This window comes from Rissa tridactyla, chromosome 8 (assembly GCF_028500815.1).
Source record: "Rissa tridactyla isolate bRisTri1 chromosome 8, bRisTri1.patW.cur.20221130, whole genome shotgun sequence".
NCBI lineage: Eukaryota > Metazoa > Chordata > Aves > Charadriiformes > Laridae > Rissa > Rissa tridactyla.
This window is the reverse complement of record NC_071473.1, coordinates 18,832,421-18,854,304: the sequence shown is the minus strand read 5'-3', so window position 1 is coordinate 18,854,304 and position 21,884 is coordinate 18,832,421. Positions and strand designations below refer to the sequence as shown.

Here is a 21,884-nt window from a genome sequence, read left to right as displayed (position 1 = left end):
GGGTTCCTGTTATTCTACCAAATTAATTCTTGCTGCTACAAGCAGACTCAAGATATAAAATCTGCATTATTTTTTTAAAAATGAGAATAACTATCAAACGTCTAGATTATCAATTCACCCATTAATGTCACCTGAGAAACTGTAGTCCAGATACAAGGTTTGCATTATAATCATCCTCAAAATTCTAGCGCAGATGAAGAAATCATCTCTTTTTCTTTGTCACTGTATGCAAGCTAGGGCTAAAATAGAAAGCTAACGTACAGAGATTGCCTGAAGCCACAGACACCAAAGACGTAGCTTCACTACTCATTCTTGGACAAGATCATGTGTACTACCTACTCCCACATCCTTAATGAAGGACCAATGATTTATTACTCGGACAGGGAGAACTCTATGTCAAGGAGGGTAAAACAAACAAACAAAAAGGCCATACTGTGCTCTCAGTCTGGTTTTTCTTCTGGTCTGGAGACTGCAGGCATGTTTCAAGAATTGCCTCACATACAAAAAGTCTTGGTTCGCTCTGGTCCCAGAAATGGCAAGCAGGGATGTGACTGTGCAACTCTGGATACTCTACAACAGACCTACCAAAAGACAAGAAAAAAATAAACATAGAAAGGGAGACAAAATAATTCCAGCCCATTCGGTGCATGAATGTAAATAAAGGACTAACCAAGGGATAATTTTCAGCTGATGGTCAGTTGTCTAATACCAGCCCCTCTTCCTACCTCCTCACACTTTATACACGGCAATGCCGCTTTTAGTTAGTTCTGTATACATTAACCGTGACTAAAGGACATAAAGTGTTTCAGTAGGAAAAAAAAGCTGGTCCTGCCACAAATACAAATAGGCATCCAAAATCCGCCTCCACTGAGATTACACGTCCTGCAGAGATACTTGAACATCCTTCAAATGATCTACCTTAGCAACTGCTACCGGTGTAGGTGCTGTAACACGGGGACTACCTCAGCTCCGTCTTCTTGTGGGTTTGACAACCTGCCCCAAGGTGCTTGTTGCCAGCACTGCTCGAAGTACGCTTGAGTACGCTGATGTGCATTTAGATAAGCAGTAACGAGAGAGTTTTAGTACGTATACCTCAAGTTCAAATCCAGCTAAGCACTGGTCATAAGAGATCGCAACTACTGACAATTGTAATTAAACAGATGGGGGAAAAAAATAAGAAATTAGTTTATATTCCCAGGCAACAGATCTCTCTTGACTGAGAGCTCAGCAGAGATCTGGGCATGAGCGATGCTTTAAACTGCTGAAGTTCTCAGGGCTGAGGGAAACTCTGGAGTTGCAGCTGAACCTGACCTGCAGCTGGGGGGCTTCAGTCTCTCGATATGCCCCAGTTCATTCCCTTTCCTTGTGCTTGAACTTCGTACTGCGTATGAAAAATTCTGAGGCACTGAAATGGCACATTAAGCACAAGGACAACCCCCGCAGCGTTGGGAAAGCCACTCTCTGGCAGCAGTTTAAATAAGAAACATGTTACTGCCTCCTTCGGGCATTGAAACACTACTTCAGTGCCAGCCATGTTAAGACTCTAGACATACAGAATCAAACTATTTTAGCAATGGCTTAGGATTCTTCTTCTATACACAGAATATAAATAGGTGTCAATTTAAAAAAAAAAAAAGAAAGCAAAGAGGTCATTAAAATATTTTTCTCATTTGCTGTCATCACTGAAGGGTGGACTTTGTGGGAATGACTGGAGTAGGGCTGGAAGGCAAATTAAGGGAGAGATTCAAAGGGATGCAAAAATACACAATGTCCTATCCATGCCACTGAATTCAAAATAAGTTACTTGCAAACTGAAAAACAGCATTTGTGTAAAATAATTGGAAGTGTTTATACTATGCGTCAGAAGAAGAGAGAGAGAGAGAGAAGGGGAAGAAGTGTAGATGATTATTATTATTTTCTGGTGAGTTTACTCATTCCAATTCCAAGATACTCTAAAATGAAGCACAGATAAATGGGTTATTCACTCCGACACCAACTAACATTTAAATACCAGTGAAATGGTATTACTAGTTTATGGTGGCCTCTGTTGGGCTACACAAGATACTACACTTGAAAACAAACTTCCTCACTACTCATTATCACACTGTTTGCTTAACTGACCAAGACATAAGGCCTCAAATTTCCACTGGACTTAGTTTTTGATGAGCTGGGTAGTTTCTTCTGTGTTTCAGCGATAAGAAGAGTAAATCCTTTTTTGCTTGTAATATCTCTAGCAGATAGCTGCTAAAAAGAGCAAACCACCTTCTATTCTAATGCTGATTTTTCTTAAGTAAAATAGTCAGAAAAATTATTGTAAAACCAGATGGGAATTTGTACCCTAATGTTCCACCGTACTTCCACGAGAATTCCTAGTTCACTGCATCTTGCTGCCTTGCTACTAGGATTTCTAATGTATTTGCCACAGAACAGCTTGTATGAAAACAAAGCTGACCGTTCTAAATAGACATTTCACGAGTGTTTATCCATACAAAAACCATCCTGTATTGGACTTTAAAATTAACCTTTTTTCCTAGGATTCCTTCAGAATGTCCTCTTTTCAGTTCCTACCCTTTAAACTCTTCACAGAAGGGCAGCTTTCCATGATTATTCTTTATTTTAAGATCAGAATCCTGATTCCGGTCATATAATATACCTCTATGCATACTCCCCCCAACACCTAACCATCCTCGTCTCAGAGGAACCCTTCCTTCAGCACCTATAACTTCTACATCTCCACTGCTTCAACATCCATAACTGGCAAGAAGTTCCTTAGCTCAGCTGCCATGCTGTCTGAAGGGCCGTGTCCTTCTGCTTATTTTGAGCTTGCTCTCCGATACCTTCGTTTGACACTCCCTAGTTCACATATTGGAAGAGACAGGGATGCAGGTTGATTGACATACAATGCACCGGTTTTAATTAATACTTTAGAAATGAAATAATTAAATTTGTACAAGCTCCTACACAAAGACAGAGGAATGCCAGTATCAAGGTGTTGCTTGTCTTCATAGGGCAGGTTCCTATCTTAAATCCACAAGTAATACTCCTCGAAATAAAAGCTTCTTACTTTTCAATGCCTTGTCCAGAAGAAAGCTTCTCTCTCCCACTTCCCTGTTCAGCCTTGAAATCAAAGAGCGTAACTTTGTCCATTTCAACATCATAGAAACAGATCTTGGAATCAATGTTCCCATCTGCCTACAAGAAGGGAAAACAAAAGTTGGCTGAAGCATGCAGTCAAAAAGAAAAAAAAAAAAAAAAGGTAAAGTTCAGATGGTATGTTTATCTCCTCTCATTCACCCTCTCAGCTTTATTCACCGGTAATCACACAAGAACATTCTTTGGAAGAAATATCAGAAAAATTCTTGCTCTTTTTCTCTTCTAGCAACTTAGCCTTCAATTTCTTTGAAATGCTACAAAGTAGGTTTTGTAACTGAAATACTGCTTCTTTTTCCAGGCTGTTCTTCTCACCAAATGCACCAAACCTTAACATACCTTAATTTTGGTGTTTAGTTACATGCTTGGCCATGACATTTCAAGACCCGATACACTGCACAGAACATGTCGGTTTATTTCCGAGAAGCGAATCTTGTCTTCAGTAATCTTCCTGAACTGCACCAGTCTATTCACTGATGGTGCGAGCGAAGAGCTTTGCCTCACCTTGCTAACGAGGATGCTGACTTTATCGCCATTAGCATTGCACTTGACAGACGCAATGCCTCCAAGGCCAGGAAACAGCTCAGAGAAATTCTTGCTATTGCAGTGCACTTTTGCCTCTCTGTGGAAAGGAATAAACTTGAAATCATACAGTGGCAAGCAACTGGCAACACGCAACAGCCAAAACATTTTTCAAATTACGGGTACGACTTTTAAAAAACAAACTATTTCTACCTTATGACACCACTGCCCCAGACTCCAGCTTCCTCTCCAGAGAATTGCTGCAACCTGCCTTTCTTTCAGGAAGAAGTTAATGGGAGACTCTTCCCTCAATGAATCAGCAAGAACAAACTTACTATACTCCAAGAGGATTCCCAGAGCAGGGCTATACAGCAAGAACATCCTCCCAGAATTTTGAATTTAGAGGTCTGTTTTTCCTACCTAAGTAAGTTGAACACTACCCTGAACGTTGAATATAGCCATCACATAAAAGTTCTGCGTATGGAAGACACACCATGGAGCAGAAGTAAAGAAATGCCATTGCGGGGGTGGTATTTGTATCATCTTATAGTCACTTTCCCTCCATACCTAAGTTCCAAAAGACTGTATCATTCACATACCTAGCACACCCCAACCCCTGCTTTTTTTTTTTATTATCTCAAAAGAATCTTACTGCTGGTACAGATAGAAACTCAGCAATCATTCAGCAACAAAGAGGACAAATCTCACGAATCAAAAGAATGCAACAGAAAGAAGTGACAGTAATCTAGACCCATACGATCCCATGAAAAAAAAATCTTTGATTCTGTAAAAGTAACATTCTTGGCTTACCTGTTTAAGCCTCTCATTTATTCAAAGCGAACTATGCTTGCCTTGAAAATCAGAGCGCGCTATACTGTCATAATTTGAGAAGGGTTATTTTCATTACTAGCCACAAAAATTCAACATCCATGCAGAAGTTAAGCTACTTTTTCTCCGCTATCAAACATCATAATACAATATTTGTGACAGGTATAACCTGCCCAAATCCAATAACCTTCAAATTGTGTCCCATGCAGACTTGGTGCCATCTCAACACAGGTAACGAATTTCCAAGTGGGTAACTAACTAGACTTTAGCATTCCTCTGGTGCCAGTACGGAAGGAAGAACAGAATCTGTTTCACTCGAGGTTCTTCAGGTTTTCAAAACTAAATTTATCATTAGCAGATAAATTTTTGAACTGAACATCTCGGGCACATATCTTTTTCATGCCATCCCATATCAACATGGGAACACACGGAAAAGTCTGAACAAAGTCAAGTAAACTTCTCTCTTAACCTAAACAGGAGGAAGAACAGAGAGTCCACAATTCTAGGTTCACTGAATCAAGTCTATGCGGAGATAAGAGACCTAGCATTTTTTTTTTTTTTGTTCTTTATTTCCAGTCTTTTGAGATTAAGGTCTTCGTCAAGTTATCAGCAAAAACATGTGATATCGTGTCTTGATCCTCCATAAATTCTCCACCCATGTTCAAATACACACAAATATCCCTCACAATGTCCTCTATTAAAAATTATTGTCATTATTGTTACTTATCCCATGATTTGTCTAATAATTTTGTGGCACTTCCCTTGCTTTAGATACAGGCCGTCAGTTCACGTAGGCTGCATCTATTGTCTTAAGATTCATCGGATCAAAACCAATTAAAGATTCCTCCCTCCTCACAAAAATACATGCTCAACTACAAAAAGATATTTCTAAAAGGCTTATTAATACCTGCGAGAGAGATCAAAGATTTTAAAGTGAGCCAAATCAGTTCCCACAGCCAGGAAATTTCCGCAGACATCCAAGAGGCACGGATTCCCCTCTGCTTCAGAGAACACCAGCAGCTGTTTAACTGTGCCCTGAGAAGAAACGTGTAACACCAGGTTTGTGTGTTCAGAGTCCAACTAGAAGGGACTTACGTTGTCACCAAATTAAGTAACTAACTGCTGAACTTCTGTGTTAGACAAATCCCTACCAGCAAAATGAGAGAAACTACACACACACGGTCTCTACAAATGCAGTCTGTGTTTCAGATTGAAAACTGGATGTACAGCCTCCAAAACACCCAAAATTTAGAGGCATTCTTCTGCAACAGTTTCCCCTTCAATAATACAACTTCTTCCAACCAAGAGGGATACAGAAATACAGGTCCCTGAAGGTCTTTTAATGTACAACTGCAAAAATAAATATATGAATTAAATCAGTCCTTATTGTGATAAACCCCACCCATTCTTCAATACAATATTTATTTAAGTAAAATCATGTGTCCGAGAACTCTGATAATTAGATTTCTCTTTTTGCTTCTCACAGACAGCAGAGGCTGCAAAGGTTAAGCAAAAGATTTTGCAGGAACACACAGAATGTGCAGGGGGTATTTTTCATTATCTTATAAGAATATTCAATATGTTCATTTTCCTGTCAGTAATATACATATACATATTCAACCTGCATGCAATTTTTATCCTCTGAAAGTCTGGCCCATAAAAAATTCTGTTTGCTTTTATAAATACTTATTAGTTACAGTGCAGTAGCGTTTAAAACAACAGACTTTTTAAAGAACACAAAATGTCAATGATCTTTCTGCTGAAATACTCGAAATATTTTTTCTATGACAAAGGTAGAGTTAACAGATTTACAGAACGTGCACTTAACTTTTAAGCTGTACCACCAATCTTTGAAGACAATAAGGCATATTCATCTCTTCATGGTTTCATCAGCCCTTACCTGCCAAGTGCGGACCTGGACCCGATACGGCTCAACTGCGTACAGATTTTCTCCATGCACAGCCAGAACTGGAGAGTCACAAAGAAAAGAGCCTGGAACAATCACAATAAAGCCATAGTTACAACAAGCAGGTTCTTTCGAAAGGAAAAAAAGGAATTTTGACTTAAAGCATTCGATTTCCACTATCTTGCACCAAATCTATTTTTTAATCCGTCCGTCTCCTCTGATTCTCAAACTCCTTGGTGTTGCAGCCTTCTTCCATTCTATTGCTACAACCAAAAAGCTGAGACTCCTACTGAAAATAGGTGTTTCGTACCCTCTGCCCATGAAAACAAGCGGGAGAGGAAGGGGAAAGAGTTGAAGGTCACAACATCAACAGACAAGGGGAGAGCAACTGACATCATTTACCTGGACCTGAGCAAAGTCTTTGACACTGTCCCGCATGACATCCTGGTCTCCAAGCTGATAAAATATGGCTTTGATGGACTGACAATTCAGTGGATAAAGAACTGGCTTGACGGCCACACCCAAAGAGTGGCTGTCAATGGGTCCATGTCCAAGTGGAGGCCAGTGACAAGTGGAGTCCCTCAGGGATCAGTATTGGGATCGGTCTTGTTTAACACCTTCGTCAGTGACACGGACAGTGGCATAGAGTGCACCCTCAGCAAGTTTGCCGATGACACCAAGGTGTGTGGGGCGGCTGACATGCTGGAGGGAAGGGATGCCATCCAGAGGGACCTTGACAGGGTGGAGAGGTGGGCCCATGCCAACCTCATGAAGTTCAACAAGACCAAGTGCAAGGCCCTCCTTCTGGGTTGGGGCAATCCCAAGCACCAATATAGGCTGGGCTGCGACTGGCTTGAGAGCAGCCCTGAAGAAAAGGACTTGGGGGTGCTGGTGGACAAGAGGCTCAACATGAGCCGTCAGGGCACACTAGCAGCCCAGAAAGCCAATCGTATCCCGGACTGCATCAGGAGAAGCGTGGCCAGCAGGTCGAGAGAGGTGATTCTCCCCCTCTACTCCACTCTCGTGAGACCCCACCCGGAGTACTGAGTCCAGTTCTGGAGCCCCTACTACAAGAAAGATATGGATGTGCTGGAACGTGTCCAGAGAAGGGCCACGAGGATGATCAGAGGGCTGGAGCACCTCTCCTATGAGGACAGACTGAGAGAGTTGGGGTTGTTCAGTCTGGAGAAAAGAAGGCTCCGAGGAGACCTTATAGTGGCCTATGAGTATCTTAAGGGGGCCTACAAGAAAGCTGGGGAGGGACTTTTTAGGATGTCAGTTAACGGTAGGACTAGAGGAAATGGATCAAAACTAGAGATGGGACGATTCAGACTGGACGTTAGGAAGAAGTTCTTCACCATGAGGGTGGTGAGACACTGGAACAGGTTGCCCAGAGAGGTGGTCGAAGCCCCATCCCTGGAAGTTTTTAAAGCCAGGCTGGACGGGGCTCTGAGCAACCTGATCTAGTGGGAGATGTCCCTGCCCATGGCAGGGGGGTTGGAACTAGATGATCTTTAAGATCCCTTCCGACCCTGACAATTCTATGATTCTATGATATGGGGAGTGAAAGAAAGAGTAGTGCAATGCGAGGTTCTGCTAAGAGAATTCACTCCTTCCTTCACTGAACTACAATTGACGAGTAATGAAGGAATCTCTGCCAGAAAAGACGAGTGGCTCAAATAATTTCATGAGCGTTGTAGACTGTTGGGACCTTGGTGGTAATAACACGCTGATTCAGCACGGGTAAGTTATGAAATAAATGAGTAAATATAGACAAGATAAGCCACTTCTCAGAAAACACTTGATGGTTCTTAAAAGACAAAGCCTAACCTTTCAAGATTTTGGATAGGATTGATGGAATTCTGCATAACCTGTTTCTCAAGGCAGAAATATTTAGGAAGAATTCATCATAGAAAAAAATTGACTTGACTTAGCTGTATGTACAGCAATTTATGGAACAGATTTTGCTGACAGCTGGGACTAAAACCCACTCCTTCCCAGTTCCTATGTGAGTGCTATGTAACACTGATTACACTCTCTCCCAAGCGAAATAGAAAAACCTTCAATAGCCATCATTGTGACCTATCTGTGGAAGGCAACAGAAGCTATGGCTAGAAAAGTAGGAAAAAAAATTCTGTTCTTGATCAACTGTTGGAATAATTTACTTAAAAGATAAAAAGAAGCAGCTTTATCCTCATACCACGTTTTGGACAAGGCCCTGGATATGCTAGCTCTGAGGATACCTTTCAAGTCTAGGTGTGACAGTCAGGCACACACCTAAGCTGTGGGAAAGAGCAACAAGATGCTTGGTTTCATCAAGGTCAGTCACACACCTGGATGCCTTAGGAACTCTATGAATGAAGCACATTTAATCTTCAGGTACTTCCAGGGTTGGTTGTAGCTGAACAGAGGTTAAGACGGTATATATTTTAATCTTATGCCTACAGAGGCACATCACCTTTGGTTTTACCTCTGTTGCCACACTGCTACTCATACAGGAATACCAACATATTCTGAGGTTAACCCACGCATTATATCCCAGAATATTCAATGAATAAAGCACAGATGTAGGAGTTGGCGTTTAAGTTCTGGGTTTTTTGATGATTTTTATACCCTAATCTTTGTGTTCTGCAAAATGAGAATATGAGGTCTGAATGTGAAATGCTGAATGAACTTCGGCATTTCATGGCATCACGTCTAATTAGTATTAATAATGTTTTTCACTTTGCACTTATGATTACGGTCCATCAGCTATCATGAATGAAAAGAACATATAGCTTTGGAGGAAGAGAACCACTGCAACTCTCATCAGTGTTCTAAGTCCTACCTGCATTTCTGAAGGTATCTCCTGAGCACTCAAAGACAGTAACTTGCTTCCCGTTCCAGAATACTACGGCATCCTAAATCAATCAAAAAAGCAAAAGAATATATTCATTCAATTTCTTTTGGAATCATATAGGAATTCATGTGCTAACACAGCAAGACCTTCCACACAATAGCCACCATCCACTAGTTCCTCTGTATATTGGGTTGGAAGGCTTTTGGTAACCCAAAAGTTCTCTAGGCAGCATCTAGAGAATTACTGAATTACTGTGCTACCTGAAAACTCCACCACAGCATCATTGCTACCATCACAACAGTACTTCCATTACACATTAAACTGAATATCGAAGAAGGGTTATATTAAAGATGTAGAAAGTTTGGTCTCCATACACCTAACTAGGCAAATGATCAAGCAAATAAATTAAAAAAAAAAACCAATTAACCTTAGTAGTGAAGACTCCATTAACATTCATATCAACACAAAGGCTGTGTGTGGTTCCTGTGCTGAAGATGGTCACATTAAAGAGGCTGGGAGACACCTGTACAACAGCCACTTGCTGATGAAAATGAGACAACATGGCCTGCTCACTGAGGATCACCACAGAGCTGATGTTGTTCACTGCCAGCAGGTTTTTTCGGGAGCCCCACTGCACACAATGAGAAGAGAGGGAAAACAAAAAAGCACAACCCACAATTTCATTTAAAACAGTCACAGCAATGTCCAAAGACAGATGACAAGGGGTAGGATAGAATAATCGTTTTTGTACGTATAATAAGTCCGACTATCTAAATACAACTATAGTCAACAACTAGGAATTATTACAGCTTAAAACTACTAGGCTTGCTACCCAGCTACTCACACTCCCTTAGTCTAAGTAGAACAACTGGTTTTTAAATTAAAGCCGCTTTTCTTTCCTAAGATATTATTGCACCACCTTACATTTACAACTGCAAGAGAACACTGCATATTTAGAGGGCTTAACGCTGTGATCCGTAAGAGCAAGTTGCATGCATAGTTCCTTTTTTGATTACCATATTCTTTTCTGCCGTTTTGATAGACCCTTCAGTTAACGTGGTTTTCAAATTCCCTAACTAAATCACACGCATAAATAAAGGGGTCCAAGAGTACACTTCCGCCCTTCTCCTCGAAGAATCTCCATGTTCCAGCCAACTCCTTTTCAATGGGTTCTAGGAAGGCTATCTTCCCCTCCTTTTAAGATTGAAAAAGAGCAATTCTACAACTGAAAATACCTTACAAAATTCAATGGGAGAAAGATAGGATCTGCTTCCAAGATGGCTTGGAAAGACACAGTTTTTAACATGCAGCTGATGAATTCTGTTATTCAAGAGAAAATAACGTCCCCATTTTCATTCTTTCTTTCTATATTCACAGTTAAACAAGCATGTCCATCCAGCATTATTTATGTTTATGCCTACCGAAGGATGATTATTTCCAGAAAGCATTGTGATAACCAGTTGACTACATGTGAACTCTCCTCACGTGCCACGTCAGCCAGAAGTGGTCCTACATGTGGGGGTGCAGGGCGCTCCTCCTGCGCTACAACACACCAGTGAGAATGCTCCAGGATGAGCAGAGCCCACAGTTCACTGCACGGCTTCAGCACAGGAGCTCTTCCAGGGCTGGGCCAGGAAGAAGGCAGAGGCCTTTGGTGGTGTTTTTTTGTGGGCTTTTTTTTTTTTTTTTTTTAAATCTACCAGAGACCATTCGTATAGACACACAGAATCACAGAGTGGTTTGGGTTGGAAGGGACCTTAAAGATCATCGAGTTCCACCCCCTGCCCTGGGCAGGGACACCTCTCACTAGACCAGGTTTCTCCAAGCCCTGTCCAACCTGGCCTTGAACACCTCCAGGTGTGGCCCAGAAGCAACAGCTTCTCTGGGCAACCTGTTCCCAGACATATACTCTCATGGGCTAGATAAATTATAAAGTTTCTTGGAGCTGCAGAAAATCCCTTTGAAGTCCAAGAACTTCTCTGTGCTTGCACAACTGATAAGCTCCATAAGCTCTAGGGATATGACAAGTCTCTAAGGTCTCTGCTTCCCTCAAAGTTATTTGACGTTTCATATGAATTTCCTGACATACTGATATTTCTGTGGCTGTACCTTTCCAATAACACTGATTTCAACAGTTGTGTTGGAAATAGTTTCATTTTATTCAAGAGCACGATCTAAGTACTAAAGCTATTTTACTTGGTTTTGGGGGGGAGGTTCTTTTTAACGGCATTTAAGTTACAATTAATTAGATCCCACGCTGCACAACAGATAAGCTATAGTGCATTTCCCAACCACCTCTCTTTTGAAGCCACCGTATCAAGTTGAAAAAAGATGAAGTTGGCACAGAGTCAAATGAAGTTATTGCTGCACTGTGACCTCACCATGGTATATGGCCTTCTATTCTGAGTTTTTTTACGGTAATATAGGAAAAGGCTGTTATAGGAATTACCAAAAGATTCCCCCGTGAAACAATTTTTACAATCTCTTACAACATATTTTTTTGGAATGCAGGGATTACAATAAAAAGTCATCTAGAGTTTCCATAATTAAAGACAGCTTCATAGCATGAGATAAAAATGCAGTGATTGTTGACAATTGTTTGGCAATGCTTTTGTTTATGCTAACAAACATTGTGAACAAGGTGCTATTTCTGGAGAGCACTCCATATCCTGTTATCTGGAAAATGCTTGAATGGTCAAGCTGACATAAACAGCTCTATCTCTTCCCTTCCCTCAACTCATTAGCAGATGTATGATACACTAACGGCACACGCTATTTCCTATATCCTGGACCTTTTGTTACTGAAGCATCTTAACAAAAGATTTGGGTTCTCGACTTTAATAGTACTTCTGTTTCAATTTTGTAAGTAGGACTCTGATACAGACTCTCTCTATGCCAACTCAGAGCAAGCAAATGCCGTTGCTTTTTATATACTTTCCGTTCTTATGGGAAAACGGAATAAAAGAAAGCATAAAATTACATTCTCTTGAAAGTCACCAGATATATAAAAAATAATGTGTATTGTCCTCACATATTAAGCACAGCAACAGAAAAATCTAACTTATAACAGAAACCCTAAGAAACCTGGAAAAAACTTAGTAATAGTGTATAACGAACAAACAAAAAACTGCTGGAGAACCTAAAAGCACGAGTTTTGCCTTTCAGAAGAACGGTGGTGGTCAAAAAAGCTAACCAGCTGTTAATGTAAAACTTTTTTAATTTAAATTTACGATTGTAATGCTCAGCATCTCTCTTTGGCATATATCAAAGTGCTAGTAAGTACAGAATGACAGTGTTTAAACTTAATGTGACAAATTAAAATATTTCAAATAAATAAAAATGATGCACCCTGATGCTTAACAGACAATGGGTTAAAATATAAATATTATAATGCTATGTATTGTAATAACCTTCAGCATTAAAAATATTGTAAATAGAAATATTTTAAAGCATTGGTTTTACAAATTTGTAAGAGAAAACTTATCCTCCACATCTAGTCTGACACTGTTGCACATTAAAAAAAAAATTATCTAGCAAACAAGCAACATTTTCTGGCAAAAAAGCAGCTGAAAACATCAATTTTGTGTGTAAAAATATAGCATTCCCTTCTAGACGGCACATCTCACCAAATAAAATTTGGTTGTAGAAAGTGAGATAAAGTGACTAAAAATAAGAAAGCTATCTACAAATAAAATCATGCATTTAGTCAGATTTTCTTGCTTGCTATTTTAATAAATTTATGTAAATTTAACATTTCTGACAATCTGTCTTTTCTAGAAAATAATTTCAGGGTGCTGTATCCAAAGGGTTTGTCAATGACAAGGATGCCGTGACTGCTAATTCTCCCAGACAGAGAGACGTATTTGCATTTCAGTGTGTTATCTTGCTGAGCATTTCAACCTTGCCTGTAACAGAATAGCTACATTTCAATTTTTAAGAGTTACATGATCCTGATGTTTTTTCGTCCTCCTTCTGAAGGACGAGCCCCTGCTGGTGCACATATCTGTATGTTAGCAATCATATTCATCTGTTTCACACAGACAATCTATTCATCTAATGTTTGAGGGGTTCTATTAACATGCAAGAAGACTCCTTCCTGTCTTACCTTTATCTGAGTGATGTTTCCTTCAAGTTCTGTAGGTGCCTGGAGCTTCCACTTCTCCTTGCCCTCCAAAGCCCTTACGCTCTGACGGGATCCTGCTGCTTTCCTCCACATAGCTATTCTCCCTTTGTTAGTACCAGCTGCCAAGAGACCTGCCATTCACAAACATTTTAGGCATTTCATATTTTAAACTTCAGAAAAACAAACCCACGTTATACAAAGTAGCAGGCAGCCTAGCTGTGATTCTAAGAGAGAAGCCGCCTTCTAGCAGCACCCATCTCTCTGCCTTCCTGTAAACCAGCGTCCTAGTCCTGAACTGGAGAAACTTTCTGGAGAAACACTGGGAAAAGTTTCACATGGCAAAGCCCATTTTCTAAGCTACCAGGTGAAGTTGTCTTTTAAACGTATCAGACAATGATTTCATTTTAACCATTTATTTTTGAATAGTTGGTTTGGTAGTCACCATGGGCAAGTCACCATTGAAAACCACTCTGGCAGACACTAGCTATGCCTATGCTGGCAAACAAGCCATACTGGCATGGGAGTAGCTCTGTAGAAAACATCAGTTTGAAGGACCTGACGTCCACACTATATGTGTTTGGTGAGTTCTACTTTGCATTAGCTCTAGTGGGGGCTTGTAGACTGAACACCCATGACACGCTGGAGCGCATTAGGTGTACTCCAGGAGAATCTCTACCAGTTCAGTGTCATCAAAGGGAATCCACCTTGTGTGCCGGGAGACAACTCCCTACTGAGACAAAGTGTGGTGAGTATCGAATGATCTCATTGCACCTTCAAAAGCACATTCCTGATCTGAACTAAAACGCTTTGACATCACATGCTGTTACTGAAACCCTCATTAACAAGGCAAACATACTGAAATGACTACAGGGCACGGAAGGCTTAGGTTTGACAAGGTTTAGGATCTAGAGATCACAGCTGCCAGGTTATTTCTTACCTTTCGCACTGCAGTAAGAAACACAGTTAATACATTCTCCTCCCTCAAAGCCAAATTGCACATCTGGGGAGAGCACATAGTTCTCGCCTCGGTCCAAATCCCAGAACCTAAGGTACACAAAACAAGAGTGCTAACAATGCTTTTCCTTCCAGGTGTCTTGCTAAACACAAGCAATAGGATGCTGTCCATGGCATTAATTTGCTATTTCCATAATGCCCAGATCATTCAATTTTTAAAATTAAATTGCCAGCAGCTGCCTCTGGAATGTGAATTTCTTAACAATCTCCTTCCTTTTCCTTTGACTTTTTAATCTGCAGCACGTTTTGTGATATTCCCCTATGAAGAAAGGTGTCAGAAGCAAACGCAGCTTTAAGAAAAAAAGAAAAGAAGTGAGGTCTCGTAATTTTCTTCCTCCCTACTTATGCTTCCTCCTCTATTTTAAGAATATTCCTTGGTTAACCAGTAGTCCTTTGGATTTCAGATTTATTTTCTGGAACTAAACACTGTCAAACATATTCCTTCTTGATACTTGGTCTTCATCACATTCTCACAAAATTAACAGATGATTTTGTCTGAAAGTAACAGATAGACGCTCAAGAAAGTGAACTACTGATGTTAATGGAACACCCCCGCCCCAAAAATAAAACAAAGTTAGAGGAAACAGGGAGAGCAAGTCAACAATGGAAAGAACAGCAAAATGGCTAACTTTTTCACACAAAAAACCCAAATGGATATATTTTCAGAAGAAATCAATAACAGCACTGCCTGAAAAAGTAAAGTAACTAGAGAGAAAGATATAGAATTATTTTTTGTCCTCAAGGAAACAGATTTTTTTCATTTCATTTCTCTATTTATTTTGAGAAACGAAATTAGAAAATATTGGTAGTTTTTTCATGGGTAAAAAAACTCAATAGTTCAGTAAAATACACAGTGTGTGCAGACTGTAAAAACTTCTAGCTGGCACTTCTCATGGGCATCCAGAACAGCTTTAAAACATAATTCTTACCTGATGACCGTCTCACCTAGGGCTGTAACAACAAGGCTACGGTCTATTAAAATGATGTCTGCAGAATGACCTATCTTCCCACTCAACTTCACCTGTTAAGCGTAAGTAGATAGATAAATTTACAGAAGGTAGGCGGAACACGCGGAAAGGCAATAAGCATCTGAATTGCCTAGTTTGGCTAAAAAGTTAAAAAGTAACTAGAGCTGCTTGTCAGTTCAGACAGACACGTAGTTTCTCTGCATCAAGTATAGGATGTAAAATTTAATAAAAGAACCCTTGTAGTGGGTAAATTGAGTAGGTAAGGAGTTTTTTGTCTTGTACTAGGATCTTCTCTTAGAACTTGGTAAAGATTGCTTTAAAGCATGAAATACCAAAGCTCACTTCTAGTCAAAAGTAAGTAATGATTAATAAGAAGTGGACACTCCCATAATACACAAATGCACAGTCTTTTTCGATTTTAGATAAAATGAAAAAAAAAGTCTTAGGAAGGTGAAGGTTTGGGCTCCATGCTCCTGAGCAGTGTTCTCCAGCAGTACAGTACTTTATTAGCCAAGGTCATTATAAGTCCTGGATGAGGTCAGTTTGGTTTTGTCCCTACACAATAATTTTGGGCTCACTACATTATTATTTGTGATTTGTTGGTTGTTATTTTTTTTAAAAGCTTCCTAGCCGTTGCAGCTGTGAAGAATGCTTTCACAATGTGAAAACAAAAAAAATCTGTCAGCTTTGCAGACAAAGACAGTATCACCAAGACAATATCACTATTCCTACTAAACTGAAGGACAGAACAGCTCTGAGCAACTGATGATAAGACATTTTAACAAGTATTTGATTATACTGGAATTTTCAACTCTTCTCTAATTCCCTAAGACAAGGTACATGAAGTGTAAAAGGATTAACACAGGATCAAAAGGAAAGAAACTAAGAAAAAACGGGAAGGCAAGATAAAAAACCATCTTTCCAACTTCAAGAACACACCACTCTTCCACTTTTAAAAGAGTGTATATTCACTCAACAAGGTGTTACCTGAGAAAGAAAAAAGAGTTGCTTCATTTGTAAGCTAAAGAGGGATAATAAAAAACCCTAACAAATACATATAAAGATTAGACATTGCAGCTTTACTGTGTTGTCTGACTCTTACCTTCATGAGCTCTTCTGCCTCTCCCTCAAGAGTAATTGCATGCAAGGACAGCTGCAGGTTCTCTGTTATAACAACTAAAACATCTCTTTCCTCCATGAAGAGAAGCTTTTGGACCAGACTGTCTGTGGACAACACACGCCTCGTCTTTCCTTTCTCATTCACATAATGCACAGAACCTGTAGTATACATATAGTTTTTAGTCAACAGTTTTTAGCTACAAAAAATAAAAGTTGCTGCTTTCTACCTTAATAAAATATTCCTCAAGTGCTGAAAAGATAAAAAATAACCACAATTCTTTTGTCTTCTAGTTTGTCTCAGGATAGAGACTACAACAGTTGACCAGAGCAATAAAACAAAACTTAGTCACTTTTTCCCCATCTAGGAAATCCAGAGAGGAATCATTTCAATGCCATCATTTAATTTTAAACAAAAAGTAAACTTTCTGCATATGTGTGCGTGAATGAATGGCTTCTGAAATCTTCAGTACTGATAGTAATTTATGAAAGAAGAATGGCAGCTAAGAATTGGTACAATTTATAGCAGAGTCTAGATTATAGAAATCTGTTCTATGAAGTTCCTCATTGTTTAGAAATACTCCACCACAAACACAAAATACAGCTTTTCTACATTAATTTCACACGCAAATTGAATAGTCTAAGAACACTGACAACATAGTTTGTGACTTGGCAACTACAGCACCTATCAACATTCTATAAGCCATTATCGTTTTGTTAACTTGTAATACTCTATAAATCATGCACAGTTCTACTCAGTGAAAAACCCTAGAATTAGTGTAGCAGCTTGCAAATGGTATTACAGAAATCACCCAGACAAATTAAATCACTGAAATCTGACAGATGTCATGCCACACCACATATATAATTTCTTAGCAAAGCATTTCAAACTAGTGCAAATCCAAAAACCCTATGAAATGAAATAATATTTTCCCCCAAAAGCTGAAGTAGAAAACACAAATGTATGAGAACAAACATTAAGGATCCATGCTAAAATGTTGCACCCAAGAGGCAACGTGATGTATCTAATTAAAAATAATTACTTTTTAAATTTAATTTTAGTTTTGATTTCCAAAACTTTGCAAATATATTATCATCCTCTACATTCCAACTATAGAAAAAAAAGAAATTCAAACTCCTCTCCCACCTCCTCCCACAATGCTACATTTTCTCCCTGAAACAAAACACTGAACAGATAAATTAATTCATCTCTCCTGTTAAATCACAGAATGGTTTGGGTTGGAAGGGACCTTAAAGAGCACCCAGTGCCACCCCCTGCCCTGGGCAGGGGCACCTCCCACCACACCACGTCGCTCCAAGCCCCCTCCAACCTGCCCTTGAACACCTCCAGGGATGGGGCAGCCACAGCTTCTCTGGGCAACCTATGCCAGGGGCTCACCACCCTCACAGACGAGAATTTCTGCCTGAGATCTCATCTCGATCTCCCCTCTTCCAGTGTAAAACCCTTCCCCCTTGTCCCATGGCTCCCCTCCCTGATCCAGAGTCCCTCCCCAGCTTTGCTGGAGCCCCTTTAGGGACTGGAAGGGGCTCCAAGGTCTCCCCGGAGCCTTCTCTTCTCCAGGCTGAACCCCCCCCAGCTCTCTCAGCCTGTCCTCACAGCAGAGGGGCTCCAGCCCTCCCAGCATCTCCGGGGCCTCCTCCGGCCCCGCTCCAACAGCTCCGTGTCCTTCTGCTGTTGGTGCCCCAGAGCTGGAGGCAGCACTGCAGGGGGGGTCTCACAGGGCGGAACAGAGGGGCAGAATCCCCCCACCTCGCCCTGCTGGGTTGTATTGATCTTCTCACCCACCAGCACCCCCAAGCCCTTCTCCTCAGGGCTGCTCTCCATCCATTCATCCCCAGACCGTACTGATACCCTGGATTGTTGGAATAGTTCTCCAATGTAGCATTTTCTACCACACAGATACCTGTTTATTGTAGTAATACTTTGCAGTAACTGAATCTCACTTTTATGGCATCTTTTACAAGAAACGGACAGTCCCTTGATTTTATTTGCCATCTGAAATTGTTTCCTAAGTTAAATTAGCTGTCTGTACTTGGATATCACCATAGAAAGTATCAAGTATTTCACAGGTAACACTACCCACTATTCTGAAGCTATTTAGGCAGTTAGGGAGAGGGTTATAGCTTTCTGCATAACTTTAAGGAAGTTTTCACGCTGTATCACACAAGAGACTAATCTCAAAGGTTAACAAATCTGAGCTAATTAAGTTGAGCTCTCAGAGTTAAACAACTCTGAGATTCAGAAGACAAAAAGCAGCAGAAAGCATCTGCTGTTTAGGAAATACAAAGGGCACCAGAAGATTGTTATTACTCATGACCTAAAACATCTGCAGTAAAGACAAACAAGGGTGCTTTCAGTAAACATATCAGGATGACTTCCACTCTTCAGGTTATGTCCCAATACCTGTGCTGGGCTCCTCCAATGCTCAGGAATGAGGACAGTTCTTTGTGCTCATGGAAAAGCCTCCGAAAAATTGTTATCAGTTCAGGTATCCTCTCTTCAGATAAGCATCTCATGTAACATATTACCTGAACTGCGTTGTTTTACTGCAATGATCAGTGTTCTGGAAGCATCACAAAATATCTAGACTAAATGTTTGAAACTTGAGAGGTTTTTTTTCCATTTTGTTTTGGGTTTTTTTGAGGAGCTTAAATGTTTATTTAGTTTTGCTTTACAAGACACTATTGTCTTTACTCAAATCTCTTTTGAGATATTGAAAAGCATGCAAGAAGAACGTGGGGGGTTAATTCATTTTTATTAAACAAGTTTGGGCTGAGAATCCACACTTCAGAGGAAATTTACAGGTCACATTTGAACCCTATGAAAACTTTAACGAATTCAGAAGTTATGACAGATCACTAACTCAATTAAGAACTGGGTCCAAAATGCATATGCCCAAATCACCCTAGGCAATGAGACCTCTCAAAAGAAACTGTGTCATTTGACCGAAATTTGAAGTGTTTGAAGAGGAGGCCCAAGAAAGAAGATGTGAAGGACAGCCACCTGCAGGATACGGACTTTGTCCCTAGATGGAGCTGTGCACCACCACAACAGCTGCTCAGAAAGTGAGGATGTAACGCACAGACACGCAAAGATTCTCTCCTCGTACGGTTAAGCGCCCTGTACCCCTTTCTCATTTAAATGATTCATATCTAGTAAAGAGGCTTGCAACTCGCAAATCAAATGATCTGCAAAACAAACACAGCCGGACAATGCCGCTCCTGCAGTCCTACGGAAGCTATACTGGTGTAAGTGATGGGTCTCACCCTTCGTAATGTAAACATGGAATCAAACTGTAACTGAGCTGCAGAACTAGCCTTACTTAAATGTTTTTCGGAGTAGTTAACACTTGAATTGACAGGATCACGTACTCAAATCATGCAGAAACATACTTGTTACACTACTTGTCACGTACATTCTGGCTCCTGTCCAAAGAGCTAACAGGTTAGAGAGGTAGAAGGCAGCAGGAGAAAAACTAAGGTAGGAAGAAAGTGAGCTGGGAGCAAACTAGTACCCAGAACAGTAAAAGGGAGAAGAAAAGGCAAATGGCAGCAAAGAAAACTAACAAAACAGATACTCAAAGACTTTTTTGTAGACTGAAGCATCATTTCAAAGCATGAGAAAAAAGAAACATTAACAATTTATTTTTAAAGGTATGTTCTAGCAGCATTTGCGTATTTCTATTAAAAAAAACACAACACGCATTATTTTGAAGCTTTGCACAAACTGATGATAACTTCTAATTTCATTTACACTTAGGCGTTAAGAGATCACTTTCACTACACTCACTTCTTCAGGAACCTGACTAATCCATGGTGCCCTTTTGGAGGGCACAGACTAATCTATGGTGGATTGCCCATGGACTAACCTATGGTGCCCTTTTGGAGAGGACTCACCCTGAAGATGCTAAGATATTAATAATTTTATTAATTTCTTCTTACCAAACATTCTTCAACTCCTACGAATACTCTATGCTGTTGGATATATGAATATGATAGATATATCGACATACTCCAGATGCTGGATACGTGAAAACAGGACTATCACGCACTGAGCTATATAGAAGTATTAAGGAGACAAATTTCCAGCAGACTGTAAAAGTAGTTTTGCTCTTACCATCTGTCAAAGTGATGAAGAAGGACAGTCCTTCCTGGAGTCCCATTTTCAGAGGTGCTCCTGTTCCAGCTTTTCTCCAGTTAAACATATCCAAGGCCTTCTCATCACCACCCACAGCTGCTTTTGCCAGCTGCACAAGGTCCCTGCAAACACAGATACTTAATTTCCAATTCCTTACATAGCAGAGTACTTTCCATATCAAAGAATGGATGAGTAGTTAATAAAACATATTGTAAAGAGAGAATAAAGATGTTTCATACACTGGCTAGAAAAAGGACATACTCAAAAAGATGCAAAGTAAAATTTTAATACTAATTTTCACTTGCATTTTGCCACCTATTTTTCTGTAACCATTATTATTTCTACAGAGATGTGAAACAGAAGTGGCTCAGACAAGGCAAATCCTTTTTTTTTTTTTTGCTACAGCTGTTTCCTATTTCTTGCTTGGAGAGGAAAGAAATAATAATGTTTAAGAACTGACTTTTAATTTAATTACTATTGACAATAATTTAATGGATAATTGTGTTTTCAGTGTGCTTTCTGCTTTTCACAATCAGCAACACTGCTAATTAGAAGAACCAAAGGAAGAAGAGTCAACAGCAACATAGAGAAAAGTATGGGCAAAAGGAAGATCTGTTGGTGCACACAGGACCCAAATAGCCAGCTACTACAGTGGGAGAAGAACTTGTAAATGAAGGACAGTTACGAGAAGAACTTTTTTTTATATACGTGTGTGTGGATATATATATATTTTAAAAAAGGTTTGCCTGTGAGTAGGATTTTCTTTCTATGGAACAAGAAAGACCTGGTCTACCAGTGCCCTGAGAGGGCACGATACTTACTCGCCAGGAGGGGGTGGTCGAAAGACACAGTGGGACAGACATTTTCCATACTCTTGTTTCAGCAGGGCAGGACCCTGCACTCTGCCTCGCTGGTCCATTCGCCACAGAACCAAGACACCATGCTAGAAAGACAACAGTTAATTCATTACACTGTGCCCACCAATGAGAATCTGGACTCCAGCTACTCAGTGTCCATAAAAATAAACATTTTATTGACAGAGCAACACCCTTGCTTTCACTTAGTTGACACGTACAATTACTCTCACTTAAAACTAAGCCACAAGGAATAAAAATTATCTTTAATATTATATTATTTGCTTATTTAAAATCAAGTTATCTAAAAAAGCTTGTCAGTCATATCCATTCTTAATAAAATGACACTGTCAGAGGAATTATATGGAACAGCCTTGGCTTCCTCTGCAAGTATCATATGCAAAT

The 21,884-nt window shown here is 40.0% G+C and overlaps 1 protein-coding gene across 4 annotated transcripts in view; it reads right to left on the bottom strand.

Annotated features, from left to right (window-relative positions):
* IFT140 (intraflagellar transport 140) overlaps positions 1-21,884 on the bottom strand; it is a 90,936-nt gene that overhangs the window by 59,250 nt on the left and 9,802 nt on the right. For 3 of the 4 annotated variants that reach the window (XM_054212266.1, XM_054212265.1, XM_054212267.1), the window contains 13 exons: positions 21,447-21,568; positions 20,605-20,747; positions 16,453-16,628; positions 15,312-15,403; positions 14,306-14,412; positions 13,351-13,499; positions 9,673-9,876; positions 9,234-9,306; positions 6,401-6,492; positions 5,408-5,535; positions 3,655-3,772; positions 3,065-3,192; positions 434-581 (listed from right to left, as the gene is read on the bottom strand). In XM_054212266.1, the coding sequence (XP_054068241.1) occupies positions 434-581; positions 3,065-3,192; positions 3,655-3,772; positions 5,408-5,535; positions 6,401-6,492; positions 9,234-9,306; positions 9,673-9,876; positions 13,351-13,499; positions 14,306-14,412; positions 15,312-15,403; positions 16,453-16,628; positions 20,605-20,747; positions 21,447-21,568 (1,680 nt within the window). The remainder of the gene's footprint in view (positions 1-433; positions 582-3,064; positions 3,193-3,654; positions 3,773-5,407; positions 5,536-6,400; positions 6,493-9,233; positions 9,307-9,672; positions 9,877-13,350; positions 13,500-14,305; positions 14,413-15,311; positions 15,404-16,452; positions 16,629-20,604; positions 20,748-21,446; positions 21,569-21,884) is intronic. The other variant, XM_054212268.1, reaches the window with a different exon arrangement.